At 37.6% G+C, this 17415-nt stretch overlaps 1 protein-coding gene across 1 annotated transcript; it reads right to left on the bottom strand.

The window, feature by feature from the left end:
* Positions 1–11537: 11537 nt before the first annotated feature.
* Positions 11538–16641, bottom strand: LOC132706602 (juvenile hormone esterase-like). Its single transcript, XM_060678022.1, has 9 exons — positions 16573–16641; positions 16240–16509; positions 15522–15852; positions 15265–15467; positions 14318–14462; positions 14081–14253; positions 13783–13912; positions 13601–13733; positions 11538–11784 (listed from the first exon to the last, which is right to left on the bottom strand). The coding sequence occupies exons 1-9, from the start codon at positions 16615–16617 to the stop codon at positions 11595–11597; spliced, it is 1620 nt and encodes a 539-aa protein (XP_060534005.1). The 5' UTR covers positions 16618–16641; the 3' UTR covers positions 11538–11594.
* Positions 16642–17415: the final 774 nt, after the last annotated feature.

The raw sequence follows: 17415 nt of genomic DNA, 5'->3' as shown, positions 1-17415 counted from the left end.
ATTTTAAGCTTTTTGGAATTTCTGGAGCCCGCCACTATCCGTCGTTAAACCTGGGCCATAAACTGAGTCAGCATATGACAGCTTCTAGACATTGATAATTTAAGGTTGGAGCTCATGATTTCACGAATTGTGTAGAGTTTTCTAAGCAATCCATATTGACGGAGTAAATTTAAAGATATATTTTTTGAATTGTAGGTTATCCACGGCTCAACATTTTTTATCTTATTTCTTATTTAAATTATTTTCTTATTTCATTGTTAATTTTACATTATTTTTTTACACAATCTACCAGTTTTCGAGAGAAAATTTTAAGCAGGCCTTTTTGGAAATTCTGGAGCCCGTCACTATCCGTCGTTAAACCTGGGCCATAAACTGAGTCAGCATATGACAGCTTCTAGACATTGATAATTTAAGGTTGGAGCTCATGATTTCACGAATTGTGTAGAGTTTTCTAAGCAACCATATTGACGGAGTAAATTTAAAGATATATTTTTTGAATTGTAGGTTATCCACGGCTCAACATTTTTTATCTTATTTCTTATTTAAATTATTTTCTTATTTCATTGTTAATTTTACATTATTTTTTTACACAATCTACCAGTTTTCGAGAGAAAATTTTAAGCAGGCCTTTTTGGAAATTCTGGAGCCCGTCACTATCCGTCGTTAAACCTGGGCCATAAACTGAGTCAGCATATGACAGCTTCTAGACATTGATAATTTAAGGTTGGAGCTCATGATTTCACGAATTGTGTAGAGTTTTCTAAGCAATCCATATTGACGGAGTAAATTTAAAGATATATTTTTTGAATTGTAGGTTATCCACGGCTCAACATTTTTTATCTTATTTCTTATTTATATTATTTTCTTATTTCATTGTTAATTTTACATTATTTTTTTACACAATCTACCAGTTTTCGAGAGAAAATTTTAAGCTTTTTGGAATTTCTGGAGCCCGCCACTATCCGTCGTTAAACCTGGGCCATAAACTGAGTCAGCATATGACAGCTTCTAGACATTGATAATTTAAGGTTGGAGCTCATGATTTCACGAATTGTGTAGAGTTTTCTAAGCAATCCATATTGACGGAGTAAATTTAAAGATATATTTTTTGAATTGTAGGTTATCCACGGCTCAACATTTTTTATCTTATTTCTTATTTATATTATTTTCTTATTTCATTGTTAATTTTACATTATTTTTTTACACAATCTACCAGTTTTCGAGAGAAAATTTTAAGCTTTTTGGAATTTCTGGAGCCCGCCACTATCCGTCGTTAAACCTGGGCCATAAACTGAGTCAGCATATGACAGCTTCTAGACATTGATAATTTAAGGTTGGAGCTCATGATTTCACGAATTGTGTAGAGTTTTCTAAGCAATCCATATTGACGGAGTAAATTTAAAGATATATTTTTTGAATTGTAGGTTATCCACGGCTCAACATTTTTTATCTTATTTCTTATTTAAATTATTTTCTTATTTCATTGTTAATTTTACATTATTTTTTTACACAATCTACCAGTTTTCGAGAGAAAATTTTAAGCAGGCCTTTTTGGAAATTCTGGAGCCCGTCACTATCCGTCGTTAAACCTGGACCATAAACTGAGTCAGCATATGACAGCTTCTAGACATTGATAATTTAAGGTTGGAGCTCATGATTTCACGAATTGTGTAGAGTTTTCTAAGCAATCCATATTGACGGAGTAAATTTAAAGATATATTTTTTGAATTGTAGGTTATCCACGGCTCAACATTTTTTATCTTATTTCTTATTTATATTATTTTCTTATTTCATTGTTAATTTTACATTATTTTTTTACACAATCTACCAGTTTTCGAGAGAAAATTTTAAGCTTTTTGGAATTTCTGGAGCCCGCCACTATCCGTCGTTAAACCTGGGCCATAAACTGAGTCAGCATATGACAGCTTCTAGACATTGATAATTTAAGGTTGGAGCTCATGATTTTACGAATTGTGTAGAGTTTTCTAAGCAATCCATATTGACGGAGTAAATTTAAAGATATATTTTTTGAATTGTAGGTTATCCACGGCTCAACATTTTTTATCTTATTTCTTATTTATATTATTTTCTTATTTCATTGTTAATTTTACATTATTTTTTTACACAATCTACCAGTTTTCGAGAGAAAATTTTAAGCTTTTTGGAATTTCTGGAGCCCGCCACTATCCGTCGTTAAACCTGGGCCATAAACTGAGTCAGCATATGACAGCTTCTAGACATTGATAATTTAAGGTTGGAGCTCATGATTTCACGAATTGTGTAGAGTTTTCTAAGCAATCCATATTGACGGAGTAAATTTAAAGATATATTTTTTGAATTGTAGGTTATCCACGGCTCAACATTTTTTATCTTATTTCTTATTTAAATTATTTTCTTATTTCATTGTTAATTTTACATTATTTTTTTACACAATCTACCAGTTTTCGAGAGAAAATTTTAAGCAGGCCTTTTTGGAAATTCTGGAGCCCGTCACTATCCGTCGTTAAACCTGGGCCATAAACTGAGTCAGCATATGACAGCTTCTAGACATTGATAATTTAAGGTTGGAGCTCATGATTTCACGAATTGTGTAGAGTTTTCTAAGCAACCATATTGACGGAGTAAATTTAAAGATATATTTTTTGAATTGTAGGTTATCCACGGCTCAACATTTTTTATCTTATTTCTTATTTAAATTATTTTCTTATTTCATTGTTAATTTTACATTATTTTTTTACACAATCTACCAGTTTTCGAGAGAAAATTTTAAGCAGGCCTTTTTGGAAATTCTGGAGCCCGTCACTATCCGTCGTTAAACCTGGGCCATAAACTGAGTCAGCATATGACAGCTTCTAGACATTGATAATTTAAGGTTGGAGCTCATGATTTCACGAATTGTGTAGAGTTTTCTAAGCAATCCATATTGACGGAGTAAATTTAAAGATATATTTTTTGAATTGTAGGTTATCCACGGCTCAACATTTTTTATCTTATTTCTTATTTATATTATTTTCTTATTTCATTGTTAATTTTACATTATTTTTTTACACAATCTACCAGTTTTCGAGAGAAAATTTTAAGCTTTTTGGAATTTCTGGAGCCCGCCACTATCCGTCGTTAAACCTGGGCCATAAACTGAGTCAGCATATGACAGCTTCTAGACATTGATAATTTAAGGTTGGAGCTCATGATTTCACGAATTGTGTAGAGTTTTCTAAGCAATCCATATTGACGGAGTAAATTTAAAGATATATTTTTTGAATTGTAAGTTATCCACGGCTCAACATTTTTTATCTTATTTCTTATTTAAATTATTTTCTTATTTCATTGTTAATTTTACATTATTTTTTTACACAATCTACCAGTTTTCGAGAGAAAATTTTAAGCAGGCCTTTTTGGAAATTCTGGAGCCCGTCACTATCCGTCGTTAAACCTGGGCCATAAACTGAGTCAGCATATGACAGCTTCTAGACATTGATAATTTAAGGTTGGAGCTCATGATTTCACGAATTGTGTAGAGTTTTCTAAGCAATCCATATTGACGGAGTAAATTTAAAGATATATTTTTTGAATTGTAGGTTATCCACGGCTCAACATTTTTTATCTTATTTCTTATTTATATTATTTTCTTATTTCATTGTTAATTTTACATTATTTTTTTACACAATCTACCAGTTTTCGAGAGAAAATTTTAAGCTTTTTGGAATTTCTGGAGCCCGCCACTATCCGTCGTTAAACCTGGGCCATAAACTGAGTCAGCATATGACAGCTTCTAGACATTGATAATTTAAGGTTGGAGCTCATGATTTCACGAATTGTGTAGAGTTTTCTAAGCAATCCATATTGACGGAGTAAATTTAAAGATATATTTTTTGAATTGTAGGTTATCCACGGCTCAACATTTTTTATCTTATTTCTTATTTATATTATTTTCTTATTTCATTGTTAATTTTACATTATTTTTTTACACAATCTACCAGTTTTCGAGAGAAAATTTTAAGCTTTTTGGAATTTCTGGAGCCCGCCACTATCCGTCGTTAAACCTGGGCCATAAACTGAGTCAGCATATGACAGCTTCTAGACATTGATAATTTAAGGTTGGAGCTCATGATTTCACGAATTGTGTAGAGTTTTCTAAGCAATCCATATTGACGGAGTAAATTTAAAGATATATTTTTTGAATTGTAGGTTATCCACGGCTCAACATTTTTTATCTTATTTCTTATTTAAATTATTTTCTTATTTCATTGTTAATTTTACATTATTTTTTTACACAATCTACCAGTTTTCGAGAGAAAATTTTAAGCAGGCCTTTTTGGAAATTCTGGAGCCCGTCACTATCCGTCGTTAAACCTGGGCCATAAACTGAGTCAGCATATGACAGCTTCTAGACATTGATAATTTAAGGTTGGAGCTCATGATTTCACGAATTGTGTAGAGTTTTCTAAGCAATCCATATTGACGGAGTAAATTTAAAGATATATTTTTTGAATTGTAGGTTATCCACGGCTCAACATTTTTTATCTTATTTCTTATTTATATTATTTTCTTATTTCATTGTTAATTTTACATTATTTTTTTACACAATCTACCAGTTTTCGAGAGAAAATTTTAAGCTTTTTGGAATTTCTGGAGCCCGCCACTATCCGTCGTTAAACCTGGGCCATAAACTGAGTCAGCATATGACAGCTTCTAGACATTGATAATTTAAGGTTGGAGCTCATGATTTCACGAATTGTGTAGAGTTTTCTAAGCAATCCATATTGACGGAGTAAATTTAAAGATATATTTTTTGAATTGTAGGTTATCCACGGCTCAACATTTTTTATCTTATTTCTTATTTAAATTATTTTCTTATTTCATTGTTAATTTTACATTATTTTTTTACACAATCTACCAGTTTTCGAGAGAAAATTTTAAGCAGGCCTTTTTGGAAATTCTGGAGCCCGTCACTATCCGTCGTTAAACCTGGGCCATAAACTGAGTCAGCATATGACAGCTTCTAGACATTGATAATTTAAGGTTGGAGCTCATGATTTCACGAATTGTGTAGAGTTTTCTAAGCAATCCATATTGACGGAGTAAATTTAAAGATATATTTTTTGAATTGTAGGTTATCCACGGCTCAACATTTTTTATCTTATTTCTTATTTATATTATTTTCTTATTTCATTGTTAATTTTACATTATTTTTTTACACAATCTACCAGTTTTCGAGAGAAAATTTTAAGCTTTTTGGAATTTCTGGAGCCCGCCACTATCCGTCGTTAAACCTGGGCCATAAACTGAGTCAGCATATGACAGCTTCTAGACATTGATAATTTAAGGTTGGAGCTCATGATTTCACGAATTGTGTAGAGTTTTCTAAGCAATCCATATTGACGGAGTAAATTTAAAGATATATTTTTTGAATTGTAGGTTATCCACGGCTCAACATTTTTTATCTTATTTCTTATTTATATTATTTTCTTATTTCATTGTTAATTTTACATTATTTTTTTACACAATCTACCAGTTTTCGAGAGAAAATTTTAAGCTTTTTGGAATTTCTGGAGCCCGCCACTATCCGTCGTTAAACCTGGGCCATAAACTGAGTCAGCATATGACAGCTTCTAGACATTGATAATTTAAGGTTGGAGCTCATGATTTCACGAATTGTGTAGAGTTTTCTAAGCAATCCATATTGACGGAGTAAATTTAAAGATATATTTTTTGAATTGTAGGTTATCCACGGCTCAACATTTTTTTATCTTATTTCTTATTTATATTATTTTCTCAAGCGCACAATTGTCCACTATGGACGTCATACCTGGTTTTCTTTCTTAGACGTTACGAAATCGTAACTTAAAGTTGCCATTTGCCATTCCGTGTGTGTTTTTTGTATTCTTCAAATCGTATATTTGGAGGACGTTTAGTCTCTCCAATATATAACTTACAACGTACTTAGTAAATTCAGTATTTTGATTCGATATTCGTGGTCTCTGATCTTTAAACTTAACGTTAAAACTGAGAGTCAGAGTTTGTCAGGTGGGTGTGCAACTGGGTCGGTTTATAACTGATTGATAGATATCTCAAAAAATTATCCAATTCCGTATCGAGAGCTCCCTGGTCATTTTATGTTGGCACTGCTCGTTTAAAAATATATTTTTAACTATCCAAGTTTTGTTCTTGTGGTTCGCATATTGATTAATCACTATACATAAAGACATCTCAATGGTAATTTTTATAAATTCAATTAAGGAGTTTCCCGATCACCAGGGGAGTTCATTCATTTCGCATTGGTTTCGCTATCACATCGGTAAACCATCTTATCTTTCTTACTACCTACTTACCTTGAACTCGATGCAGACAGCGTCTCAAGAGCACCATTACTGAAAATCGGCTCTATATGCTCAATCTAGGCTCGACAATGTCTGACGATTCTATCACAGTAATGTGTTTGTCTTTAATTATATCTACAAAATAGGCTATAAATATGTGGTGTTTTTTTTTACACTATGATAACATTTTCTAATATTAGATCAAAGGAAGACAACGGAAGCTCGAAATTGGTTTAGTTTCAACAGAAAACCAGAATTGAAAATTGCGCGTCAGTGGGATAGACGAGTGGGTTCTGTGCCGCGGAGCGGCGTCTACGGGGTGTTGGGGAGAGGGGAGGACTGCAATTCTCTGACTCCAGATTTCGTGGGTCTAGCGGGGGAGAGTTATTAGCGTCGTTCATCACTGCTCGTAATGACGTAGACCAGAATAAACATACCCGTCAAATATATCGCCTTTTTAGGGATTTCGTGTGCGCGCCGACGAGATTGCTTTGGTGTAGTTTTTCCGGCTCTCTTTATTTACATTTATATGACCAATTTATTACGACGGATTATTTATTGTCGCGCCCCGCCTTTTTAGCTGCGACGCCTTCGCGGTATCCGCCCGACCGCATCAGACGACTTTCACCATAACCTCGAATTAATTACTCGTAACAATTCGAAATTGTCGGCTGCGAACGAGACAAATCGCGTAACATACACGAGACTCGTTCTGCGCGGTTTAGAATTACTGCTTCCGGATTCTGAACAGCCTGTTTAGATTGTGCGGTTTCTCATGATCGTAAAATTTAAATTGTTTAAGGGTTCGCGTTCGCTTTTTGGTGACTATTATAAAAAAATTTAATCCATAGCGACAAATTCTAGAGATTTTGCAATCAGGTATATCAGACAAATTGAAAACATACAAAGAAAGTTTCTAAAATTTTTGCAATCGCACACGCGGCTAGGGGAGTGCTACATAGTGACGTATTGTCACTGTCAAATCGTAGAAGGTACCTCTCAATTCAGTTGTTGCATAACGACTGTGGCTCATTAGCGGAATGCCATACATTGGTGAACTAACTTAATTTTCATGTAACTTCAAGGACATAGTAGCCCCAAAAAAAAATCTTTTGATCAAAGGTCCTCTCTATTAGTTAATGAAACTACTTATTGACTTGACTGCCTTATTCGCTCATAGTTTACGATATTAATTTTGATATAAGACAATAAAGATTATTATAATTATCAATATTAACCCCAAAAAATACAACGCGCGGCGTTACCAGGCCGTCCGCATTTCGATAAAAGGGTTGCGGATGCCGGATTCACCGCGGTTCCATTTAAATACCGCCCGTTCGTCAATCGGGGTTAACTTTATTCATTTGTTACGACGATGCAAATTTTATACGACCGTTTAGGTGGTGGTGGCGGCGCGGCGCGGGTGGCGCAACTTTAAATTTCAAATGGGCTGCCAATAACGAGCGCCCCCCTCTAACCCCGGCCGGGGCATTTAATAAGGCGCAAAGGTTTTTCGGTTAAAACACAGCCGGCAGGGGGTCGCTTTCAACCCTCTCCGCGCCCCGTCGCGGAGCGTTGTTGATGACGCGTCACATCCATCGTGATTATATAGCCCTGGCCTGGTAATGGCCGCTCGAAGTACGGTCCGCTGTCACTCGGTCGCGATAAACAACCGAAACGGCTCGAACGTCGATATATAAACGACGTGTCGGAATTTAAATTTATCGGAAACAAAGCGCGACGCACGTGAAATTGTTGCGAGTAAAAAAAGCGAACCACCCGAGCGATTATAGTTATGCAACCAACCGCGCAACAACGTATTTAAGATGGTAGTGCCCGCGTACACAACTTGATTGGATTAACTTTCCAAAAACTAAAATAAGCGACCTAGGCGCAGGAAGAAGAACAAGGTAACCTTAGTTTTTCTACTCCCGTCTGCAATAGTATATTATGTAACAAGTGCGGTAAACGGCATTTGATTCATGAGTTTGACACGAGCGGAGCGACTGTTGGTTTGTTTTAATTTGTAATAGCTTGTAGCGACCTCAATGCTAATTTGAGTGTATTGGTGTCACACGGATATATATTAACAATTTGGTGATATATTTTTTGAGAGTTAGAGAAAGTTGTATACAGGATAAGTCGAAGAGGTCGATCAACTTAGTAATGACAGATTCTCTGCGTAAAAATATTGACACTCTTTTATTTTTACAGGCTAATAACTTTATTTAAAAAATACCATTTTTATTTAAAAATCTCGCAGTCGTCACATATTATTTTCTCGATGTACGCCTATGGGGTGAAAACTTATTTCGTTTAGTAATCCCGTTATACATTGTACAATCTTTTGTCACTTGTTTATTTTTCACAATTGCAATGTAAAATATTGCAACATTCAACACACAACACATCAAATAAATATTTTTCTCTTTTAATTGACGATAACAAAAAAAAAATGAGTAGTCAAAATATCTAGCATAATAGAACACAATGAATATTGCATTAATATAAAAGTTTCGACAAAGCTTGATCTATTTTTTCGATTCACTTGTGTACGCCACTTTTAGTTTTTGTCCATAAATAGGACATGGTCGACACTGTAACACTGCAGCGCCGTCTTGCGGCGTTGCCGGCGCACCGCGGAGCCACGTATTTATCAGGATTTCGGCACGTGACCAGAGTCAGAACTTCGAGCGCTGAAATATGATCACGTTATCCTACGTAGAGGACACCCTCGTATAATTATGCCACGAGAGACTGTAAATAATTAGACCACTTAATCAATTTCCGCTTCGGCGACAGTAGATAACGATACACCAGGTTCGCCCCGGCGGGAAATTGTTGGGAGAGGGTGGGAGAAAACTTTTACCTTCTGGTCTGCCCGCGCGACGCTCGGAACGCGTTTGCTAATATTTTTTACTATAATTTCCGTAAAATATACATGGCGGTTTCAAAACTAAGCATCGAAGTTTTAAAGGGTAACCCAAATTGCGTAATACAAATTGCTGGTTGCTTATACATTTTTTCTTGCCTTTCATAAAACAAACTAATATTCCTTTGTTTTGAAAGATTCAAAGCCTGCTTGTTGAAAGTGTATTCACGTATAATTTCAAGTACTTTTCAATGATTATGCATGATATCCATTATCAAAATATTTTTTTTACTTCCTTCTATAAAATACGCAATTATACACCTATCTAGCGTGTTGCACAATATGTGCTGATAACTAATAGACTAGTAGTTTTAAAAATGTTATATTTAAACCATTGAATTTTGCATAAACAGTTGCTTTGGAAAATTTTTCATAGAAACACAAAAATCTCCATAACAAAGAAGTTACTGCGATTTTTTAAACATGCACATTTTTTAAAAACATATTAGTTACCTTCTATCTCCTATCCTCTTATCTCCTTCTTTTTTTTTAATAATACGTTTCTGTGATGGCGGCGGCGAGTTCAGGCATACCACTAAAGTGCAGATCCTGTTAGCAGGAAATTTTGGCAAAGGATATAAAAATTAATCGTAGTGGTGTGTGCAACGCACTTTTTCGCGAACAGTGTATCAATTTATTGCTAGAAACACAAAATCTCACATGGTTCTGCGATAGCTGTAATGTTAGCTCTAGTGTAATTTCTACGATGTTTATGAAACTTCAGGACGACATCGGTCAATTAAAGAAATTAGACGAACATCTAAAATTTCTAACCTCACAATTTGAAGACAATAAATAAAGCAATTAGCGTAGAACACGAGGTGACATCTGTCAATGACAAGCATAAGCTCATTCGGAAAGAAGCGGGTACCAGCCGCAGTATTCACCACGTCTCGATAAAACATGCACCAAAGACACATCAAACAAAAAGAAAACAACAACCAGACGCACAAAAAAGAGACACTTCAAGGGCCACACCTAAAAAAACCTGGCTTAACACAGACAATAACAACAAGCAAGATGACGATGGATTTTAATTAGTCCAGCGGACACGGCGAAGAAACAGAACTTTAATAGAAGGAACAAACACAACAAGTAGAATACAAGGAGTTGAGAAGAACACAGATTGAAGAAAACTTATCTGAGATCTGTAGAGTAAACTGTGAAACACTCAACTTTAACCACAACGAACAGTGGAGTTCCTTTTAAATATGTACCCCTTTCACGCACAAAGATACAATTTTAAACGGGAACCTATGGCCGCAAGGTGCAAGACTAAGCAGATATTTCTTTCCCAAGAAAAATGTAAAAAACAGCGCCAGTAAATACGACGTCAATGTGCTGTGCATCTCAGAACATCATGAATCCTAAGACATTAAGCTTTTAGATTATAAGGTTCTTAGTTATTTCTCGAGAACTGGTTGCACAATTTTAAACGGGAACCTATGGCCGCAAGGTGCAAGACTAAGCAGATAATTCTTTCCCAAGAAAAATGTAAAAAACAGCGCCAGTAAATACGACGTCAATGTGCTGTGTATCTCAGAACATCATGAATCCTCAGACATTAATCTTCTTAAGCTTTTACATTTAGTTGCAGAGGTGGGGGAGTCTGTATCTTGGGTCGAGAAAGTTTAAATTTTCCATTTAATAACTCTGAAGGAAAAACTTTTGAAATGTGTTCAATAAAATTAGAGCTTAACAAGGAATGTATCAGAATTTTCTCTGTATTCCGATCTCCAAAGGGAGACAGTAGATGATTTTTTTTAAATGTATTGTTTAAACAATACAATACCAAAAGCGAAATAAATATCTATCTATCTATCTATCCTATAAATCGGGAAGTTTCTCTTTATAAGTTTTCGGTTTGGATGGCCTTTTAAAAACCCGTGTCCCATTTCGACCTCCCGTTAGGAAAATGCAAATCTTTTCACATCGCCTCAACATTCCTGAGAGGCTTGCCGGACACCTTGTATATGGCAGGGAGGACGCGCAAAAACCCGGAGCCGACCGCGGCTCCGGGTTACTTACGAATTAAACAGACTTTCCGGGCACCGAACATACATCGCGCATTATAAGGCGACGCATAAAAAGCGAACGTTCGGCTTTATGGGACATTAAACCCATTAGAGGTCGTATTTTTAAAACCGGAAGAGCTCTAACGATGGTCGGAGAGAAGAGGGGTGGGGGACGATAATTACTCTCCGCTAGAGAGACGCGCGGGCCTCCCCCCCTTTTACGACGTCAACGTTTCGGGAAATGGTCGAATTTCGACGGAAACGCCGCCATTGTTGCGATTTTACGTCGGTTTTATTTTTTTCATTTTTTTGAATTGAAATCAGCCCCTAGAACGTGACGTAGGGGCGCACGCCGTACGCGGCAAAGACTCGGTCCCATCCTTCGTAGTAGCGTTGCTTAGGGTTCGTTTTGGTCGTTAGGTCTGCGTCGATGTCCAAGTATGGGAAGCTGTCGGCCGTCATTATCGGCCAGGTGACGTTCTGGAGCAACGGGTCGTCGCTCTCGGGGGTGGGATTTCTGGACATAAAAAAAATCACATCGATATGACGACAAGGACCCCTTAAAATAAATTTTACTTTTATTTTATGAAAATTTTCACGTCAATTAATAAACGGATTTTTCTTTAAAAAGATATACGGAAATCGAAAATCACATGGGAGCAAGAAAAACAAAAGTAACTTGATAAATAATAATAAATGACAAACAAAATAGATGCTGACAGAGATTAGAGAAAAATTTGTGCTGCAAGAATCCGGTATTTGAGGAGACGTATATATTCAAATATATACAAGAATATATACAGGAATTAACGCAGGTATTAAGAAAAATTAAAAATTTAAAGGCCACAGGTCCAAGAGGTATACCAGTGGAAACATATTTTGAATAAGTGTTTGTTGAACATGGAAGACCTTCCAAAGGAAGATGCATAAGAACTAACTAACAAACGAAAATTATCCATTCCCCTCCAGAAGCTATTTGATATTCGAGACAAGAGTCAAACATATGCAAAGTATGTTACCGCAATAGGGAAGCATGAAAACGAGAATGAAGTTAGGCAAAGACTATCCCAGAATAATTACACGGATGAGAGGATGTTGCCTATCTGCAACACTTTTTAGATGTTTAAGATATTATTGCTATAAAAAAAAATGAGCCGTTATGGGCCTGGATATAGATAGCAGTTTCTTGAACACACCTTCGCTTATGACGAAATCCGCGAGTGACTCATGTGACATCGACTATGTGATGCGGAAAATATGGGAGGCATATAAATTTTTACCAATATGTCAATGGAGTCTCCCCAGTACATTTGAAATATTAATGAACAAATACTCGAAGCCTGTCAGGGCTATACCTATTTACGTGCATGTATATAAACAGATTCAACTAGCAAATTATATGGTCGGACACAAGAACCAATGAATGGATGGAATGAATGATGGATTTTCTTGGAAAAAGTGCTAAGAAAACCAAACGGCCAAGTAAATCGAAAAACGAATTCGTACAAACCGCGATATCGGAAGAAATGAAGTTGCTGCAGACTTAAAAATTATTTTAAAATGGCAATCGCGAAATATGAAAAAAAAGAGAGAAAATCCCTAGAGGAATGCACAAAATAAGTTCAGAAGGGCATAGATAGATAGATAGTTTTATTCACAAAGCCCAGTATGTATACAGTGGATGTTTCGTCAGGAAACGAGTACATTATAGAGTAGTATAAAGATACATGGAATTATGTATATAAACAATACGATAACACACGTTTAACAGCACAGTATAGAACAGTTACAAACGGATATACAAACAGTACAAACACATTGACAAAATGTAGAGAAAATATCACTAAACTCATCAGGGCACTCCTGTAATATATGTTTCAAATTCGTTCAGGTCGTAGAAAGCATTGGTTGACGGAAGCTTTCTGACGCCCTTTTTAAATTGTCTCGTAGATAATGCTTTTATGCTTGTAGGAAGCAAATTATAGTAATAAGGTCCTGCGTAATTTAGCGACTTTTTGTAGAACATGTGGTTCAGTCTTGGCTTTAGAAGGTGTTTCGGGTGTTATAACCGTGGACATCCGTGTGTTTCTTGTGAGAGCCTTTATTTTTATGAACGATGACGAATGATTTAAATAAATATATGCAACGCACTGTTAGTATTTTATACTTTATAAATATATCTTTGCAGGATAGCCTCGGGGGCAGTCTGAAAATTAACCTAAGTATCCTTTTTTGATGAATGAACACCCTCTCCGCATCACTCGCTTGTCCCCATAGAGAAAAGCAGAATGGAAAAACAAGCCGGTGGAACGTAATAGTTCGTACATACTTACAAGTATTTGACGAAGTTGGTCCACAGCCTCACGAGCCGCTTGTGCGTCAAAGCGTCGCCGTCGTCCACTGTTTCCACTTCGCGGCTCAGGAACAAGTAGTTGAGTTCCTCGCCGTGACCGACCCGATCCGCACCTACGTGATACGGTAAAGAGAAAGCGTAAAAAATTAAACGACCGGTTACCTTCCGCCGTGTAGTCCACACCACCTAGAGCACCGTCGTAAGAGAACTGGTAAAAATACACTGTGGTTAGAGGCGAAATCATTCGAGCCTGCTTCATAACCGCCCTATCGTACCTGTTGTCGCTGAAGTGCTACAATGGTGGATGAAAAAACCAGACTGTATACGTCTATTTCTCCAAGAATTTGATATCAAATATTTAAATCTTGAACTTGTGTTTAATTATGCCGTGTCAATTCGATATAACACCCTAACAACCAAAACAAAGACAGAAGGCTTTAATTAATTTGTGGCCACTCACGCGCACTACCGCCCCCAAACGATCCGCGAACGTATCGTTGCCGACGTATATCTCCTTAATGGCGTTCCCGATGACTGCCACGTCAGCGTCCCGGCCGTAATGAAAAATATCGGGCAGTAGGAGCGCTGGATCAGAGTCGTACGATTCCGCTTGAGCGTTCAAATATTTTGTGGCTGAAAGCGTATAGATTATGAGGCGAAATCTCGTCGTAACTCGCGCGCGAAGGCTTCTCCTCACATTTCGCGGCCGATATCCCTTCCTCGGACGTCATGCCCATCAGGGTAGGCACTTTCGCGAAGTCGCCCACATCGAATTGCTCGTACATCGTTGTCGACACGAACGCTGTCGGACCGTCCGCTTCCAGCACTACGGCCGGCTGGACCTTGAAAGAATTTTTGGAACGTTACGAGAGGCCAAGATCGGTAGACACGATTTAGGTTGGCCAACGCAACGAGTCGTTTTTTGTTGTTTACTTTTCGAAAAGCCCAACATTTCATTTTAAAAGGTAGAATCATAAGAATACCTGATAATTTTAACTTAACACCGACATACATTGCTTTGCGATGTAAAGTGCCTGTTTGCAGAGAAAGAACTTTAGCAAATCTGGATTCAGAGATGTAAATGAGCTGGTAAATGGAGTAGCCATTGTGTTTGTTCTGAACATTTTAGAGAAGATTTTGAACATGACTTACAGGCTGAACTTTTTCGTTTATCAGTTAAAACCGAACTAAAAACTGGCAGGTGAAAATATTCTTAAATTCATAGCTTTGACTGCTTTCTCAAAAGCTAATGCTAGAACAACGTTGTGAGCCCGTGTTTGAACTCTAATTTCGCCAGTTGTTTGATTTAGCTATAGCTACTCTACAAAAAATGCATATATATACCTTCGTCGATGCAAAAAATATCCGTTATCAATCGATACTGTGCATTGGCAATTTGTATCTTAAAGCACCATTGTTTTCATAAAGAGTTTTAGACTTACATTCATTGTGCAATTAAATTTAGTATTGAGTAGGAAGTTGTGAAGACCGTCTATGTGATTACAAAACAGAACACAGCTATCCGCGTCAAAAGGAATTGAAAAGTAGTTCAAAGTGCTTATTGAAGTCAGGTGCAGGAAGAAATTTTCCAACACTTTTAAAACCGCGTTAGTATATCTACTTATTTGGTTGGTGGAAACTTACGATTTTCGTTTTGGTGCCGGCAGCGTCGATGGTTCGGGCGTCCAGACCCATGAAGAAGGTGCCCAGTTGGTCGCTGGTGGCGTTGACGTCGAAGTCGACGTCCACGGCTTGGGCCAGGTCGATTGCGTAAGCCCGCGGATCTTCGATAAACGACCACATGTTTAAAGGGGACCCGCTTTCGGCGATGGCGGCTCCAAACAATCCTATGGTAAAAACAAGAAAAGTACGGCAAACTTTGGGGAGAAAATGAACCGTACCTGCCGAGTTGGGATTGAGCAAGTGGTACCCGACGGATGCCGCCCCGGCACTCTGCCCCATGATGGTGATGCGGGCAGGATCTCCGCCGAAGAGGTGGATGTTTTCATAGGTCCAACGCAGTGCGAGCTGCTGGTCCTTCAGTCCGTAGTTCCCGGGGATGACGCGGTCGCCGGTGGACAGGAACCCGAAAATGCCCACCCTGTAGTTGTGGGTGACGAGGACGACGTCCTCGTCTATCAAGTAGTCGGGCCTGTAGCTGGCGAAAGAGGCGGCGCCGTTGCGGAACCCGCCGCCGTAGATCCAGAAGATGACCGGCAATTGTGCCTCTGTCTAAATACAGACAGAAAAAAGAAGAAGAAGTAAAAAAAAACGTTGCAACACATTTTTGGATACAAGACTTGTAAGCAAGCAAGTGATAATGTTTGGCCGTGAATGCCCGTGGTAGTTTCAGGCAGTCAAATGTGAGACTAATCTTAAAAAATAATTTTTAAATCATGAGCCGGGAGCAAACACACTACCTCAATGTCTTTGAGTAAATATACATGCATATTACCAACCTCAAAATCTCAATCCACATCGAAAGTCATGGAAAAATCAGTGGCATATTGAAATTTCTTAGTATAATATTTGACCGCAGTGTCCAATTTCAGGTGTTATAGATATAGCTGTTATTTTCTAGCTAGGTACTTTTCTTATGTCCTTTCAACTTAGACATACGTTTGGGGTGAAAACGTTGACGTAGAGACAGTCCTCGTTCTCCCTGTCACTGTCCGACTGCAGCTGGAAACAGATGGCGCTCTCTTTGGTGGCGTCCAGAGTACCGTTCCACGCGTCGTGAGGTCGAGGCGCCTGAAACCTGGACGTACCAGTCGGCGGGGCCGCGTACGGTACCCCCTGGAATGCGAGGTACTCCCTACCCGTGAACGTCGTCAGCGCGTGACCTTGGATCGTACCGTTGGGCAGAACGACGATCGGTTGCTGCGACGACTTAATAGGGGTGGCTGTTAAAATACGCGCCGTTTTTCGCTTGATCGGAGTGGGAGTACTTACGATTGGCGGTACAAGAAACGCGAGAAAAATGCAAAGCAGAAACATGTTGAAAGTACTAACGGGTCGAGAAGAGACGATAGCAGTACAAAAGTACTATCTTATCTCGAGTAATTTGAACGACCTACTTGAAGTAATCGAATGTTTTATCTCTTATTTGTAGGCCGCTCTAAATATTCTCTACAAAAGGGGATTCAAGTGATATTCGTACATTTATTTACGAACCAAGCCCTTTGAAAATAACAATGGAGTAATTAAGAAAAACAACAAGATCTGTATTAGCTACGGACTTAATTACGATGGAGGAAAATTAGGGAATAGTGTATTATGCAACAAGTGCGGTAAACGGCATTTGACTCATGAGTTTATTTGACACGAGCGGAGCGCAGCGGAGCGAGTTTTTAATAAATGACTAAGTTAAAAGTTTAGCGAATGTGTTGCGTACTATACTTTTTCTACGACCGTTAGTTTTTTGGCAAAACAACACGAATACATTCACTGACATGACCGTCAGAATTGACAAACGTCAAAATTCAAAGCGTGTGAAATATCTACGAAAACATCCGATCGCTCCCAAATCCGTGCGGTAAAATCTCGGAAATGTCCGAAATGGCTCGGATTCGTGGGATACGAAATTGACGTGGTAAAGTGACGTTTCCCGCACGCTAGATCGGTGGGTAATTATGTATTGGGTTGTTCGGAAAGTCATTTCGTTTTTTTTTGGGGAACATGAAAGACAGTTTTCGTATAATGAATAAATATTTTATTAAATTATATATTGGCCATTCTGGTCCAACACCTTTTGCCATCTTTCTGGCAGTAACATAATTCCCCTCTCATAAAAGT

The sequence above is a fragment of the Cylas formicarius genome, unplaced genomic scaffold (genome assembly GCF_029955315.1).
Source record: "Cylas formicarius isolate icCylForm1 unplaced genomic scaffold, icCylForm1.1 PGA_scaffold_8__14_contigs__length_24414737, whole genome shotgun sequence".
Taxonomy (NCBI): domain Eukaryota; kingdom Metazoa; phylum Arthropoda; class Insecta; order Coleoptera; family Brentidae; genus Cylas; species Cylas formicarius.
The sequence above is the reverse complement of the archived record's forward strand: the minus strand, read 5'-3'. Positions and strand labels throughout refer to the sequence as shown.

What these genes read in the sequence shown, in the direction of transcription:
- LOC132706602 (XM_060678022.1), bottom strand. Translation starts at nt 16,617, where the DNA reads ATGTTTCTGCTTTGCATTTTTCTCGCGTTTCTTGTACCGCCAATC. An exon ending in TCAACGTTTTCACCCCAAAC is followed by an intron (nt 15,853 to 16,239) that starts GTATGTCTAAGT and finishes GTCTGTATTTAG; the next exon opens with ACAGAGGCACAATTGCCGGT. An exon ending in GCTCAATCCCAACTCGGCAG is followed by an intron (nt 15,468 to 15,521) that starts GTACGGTTCATT and finishes TTTTTACCATAG; the next exon opens with GATTGTTTGGAGCCGCCATC.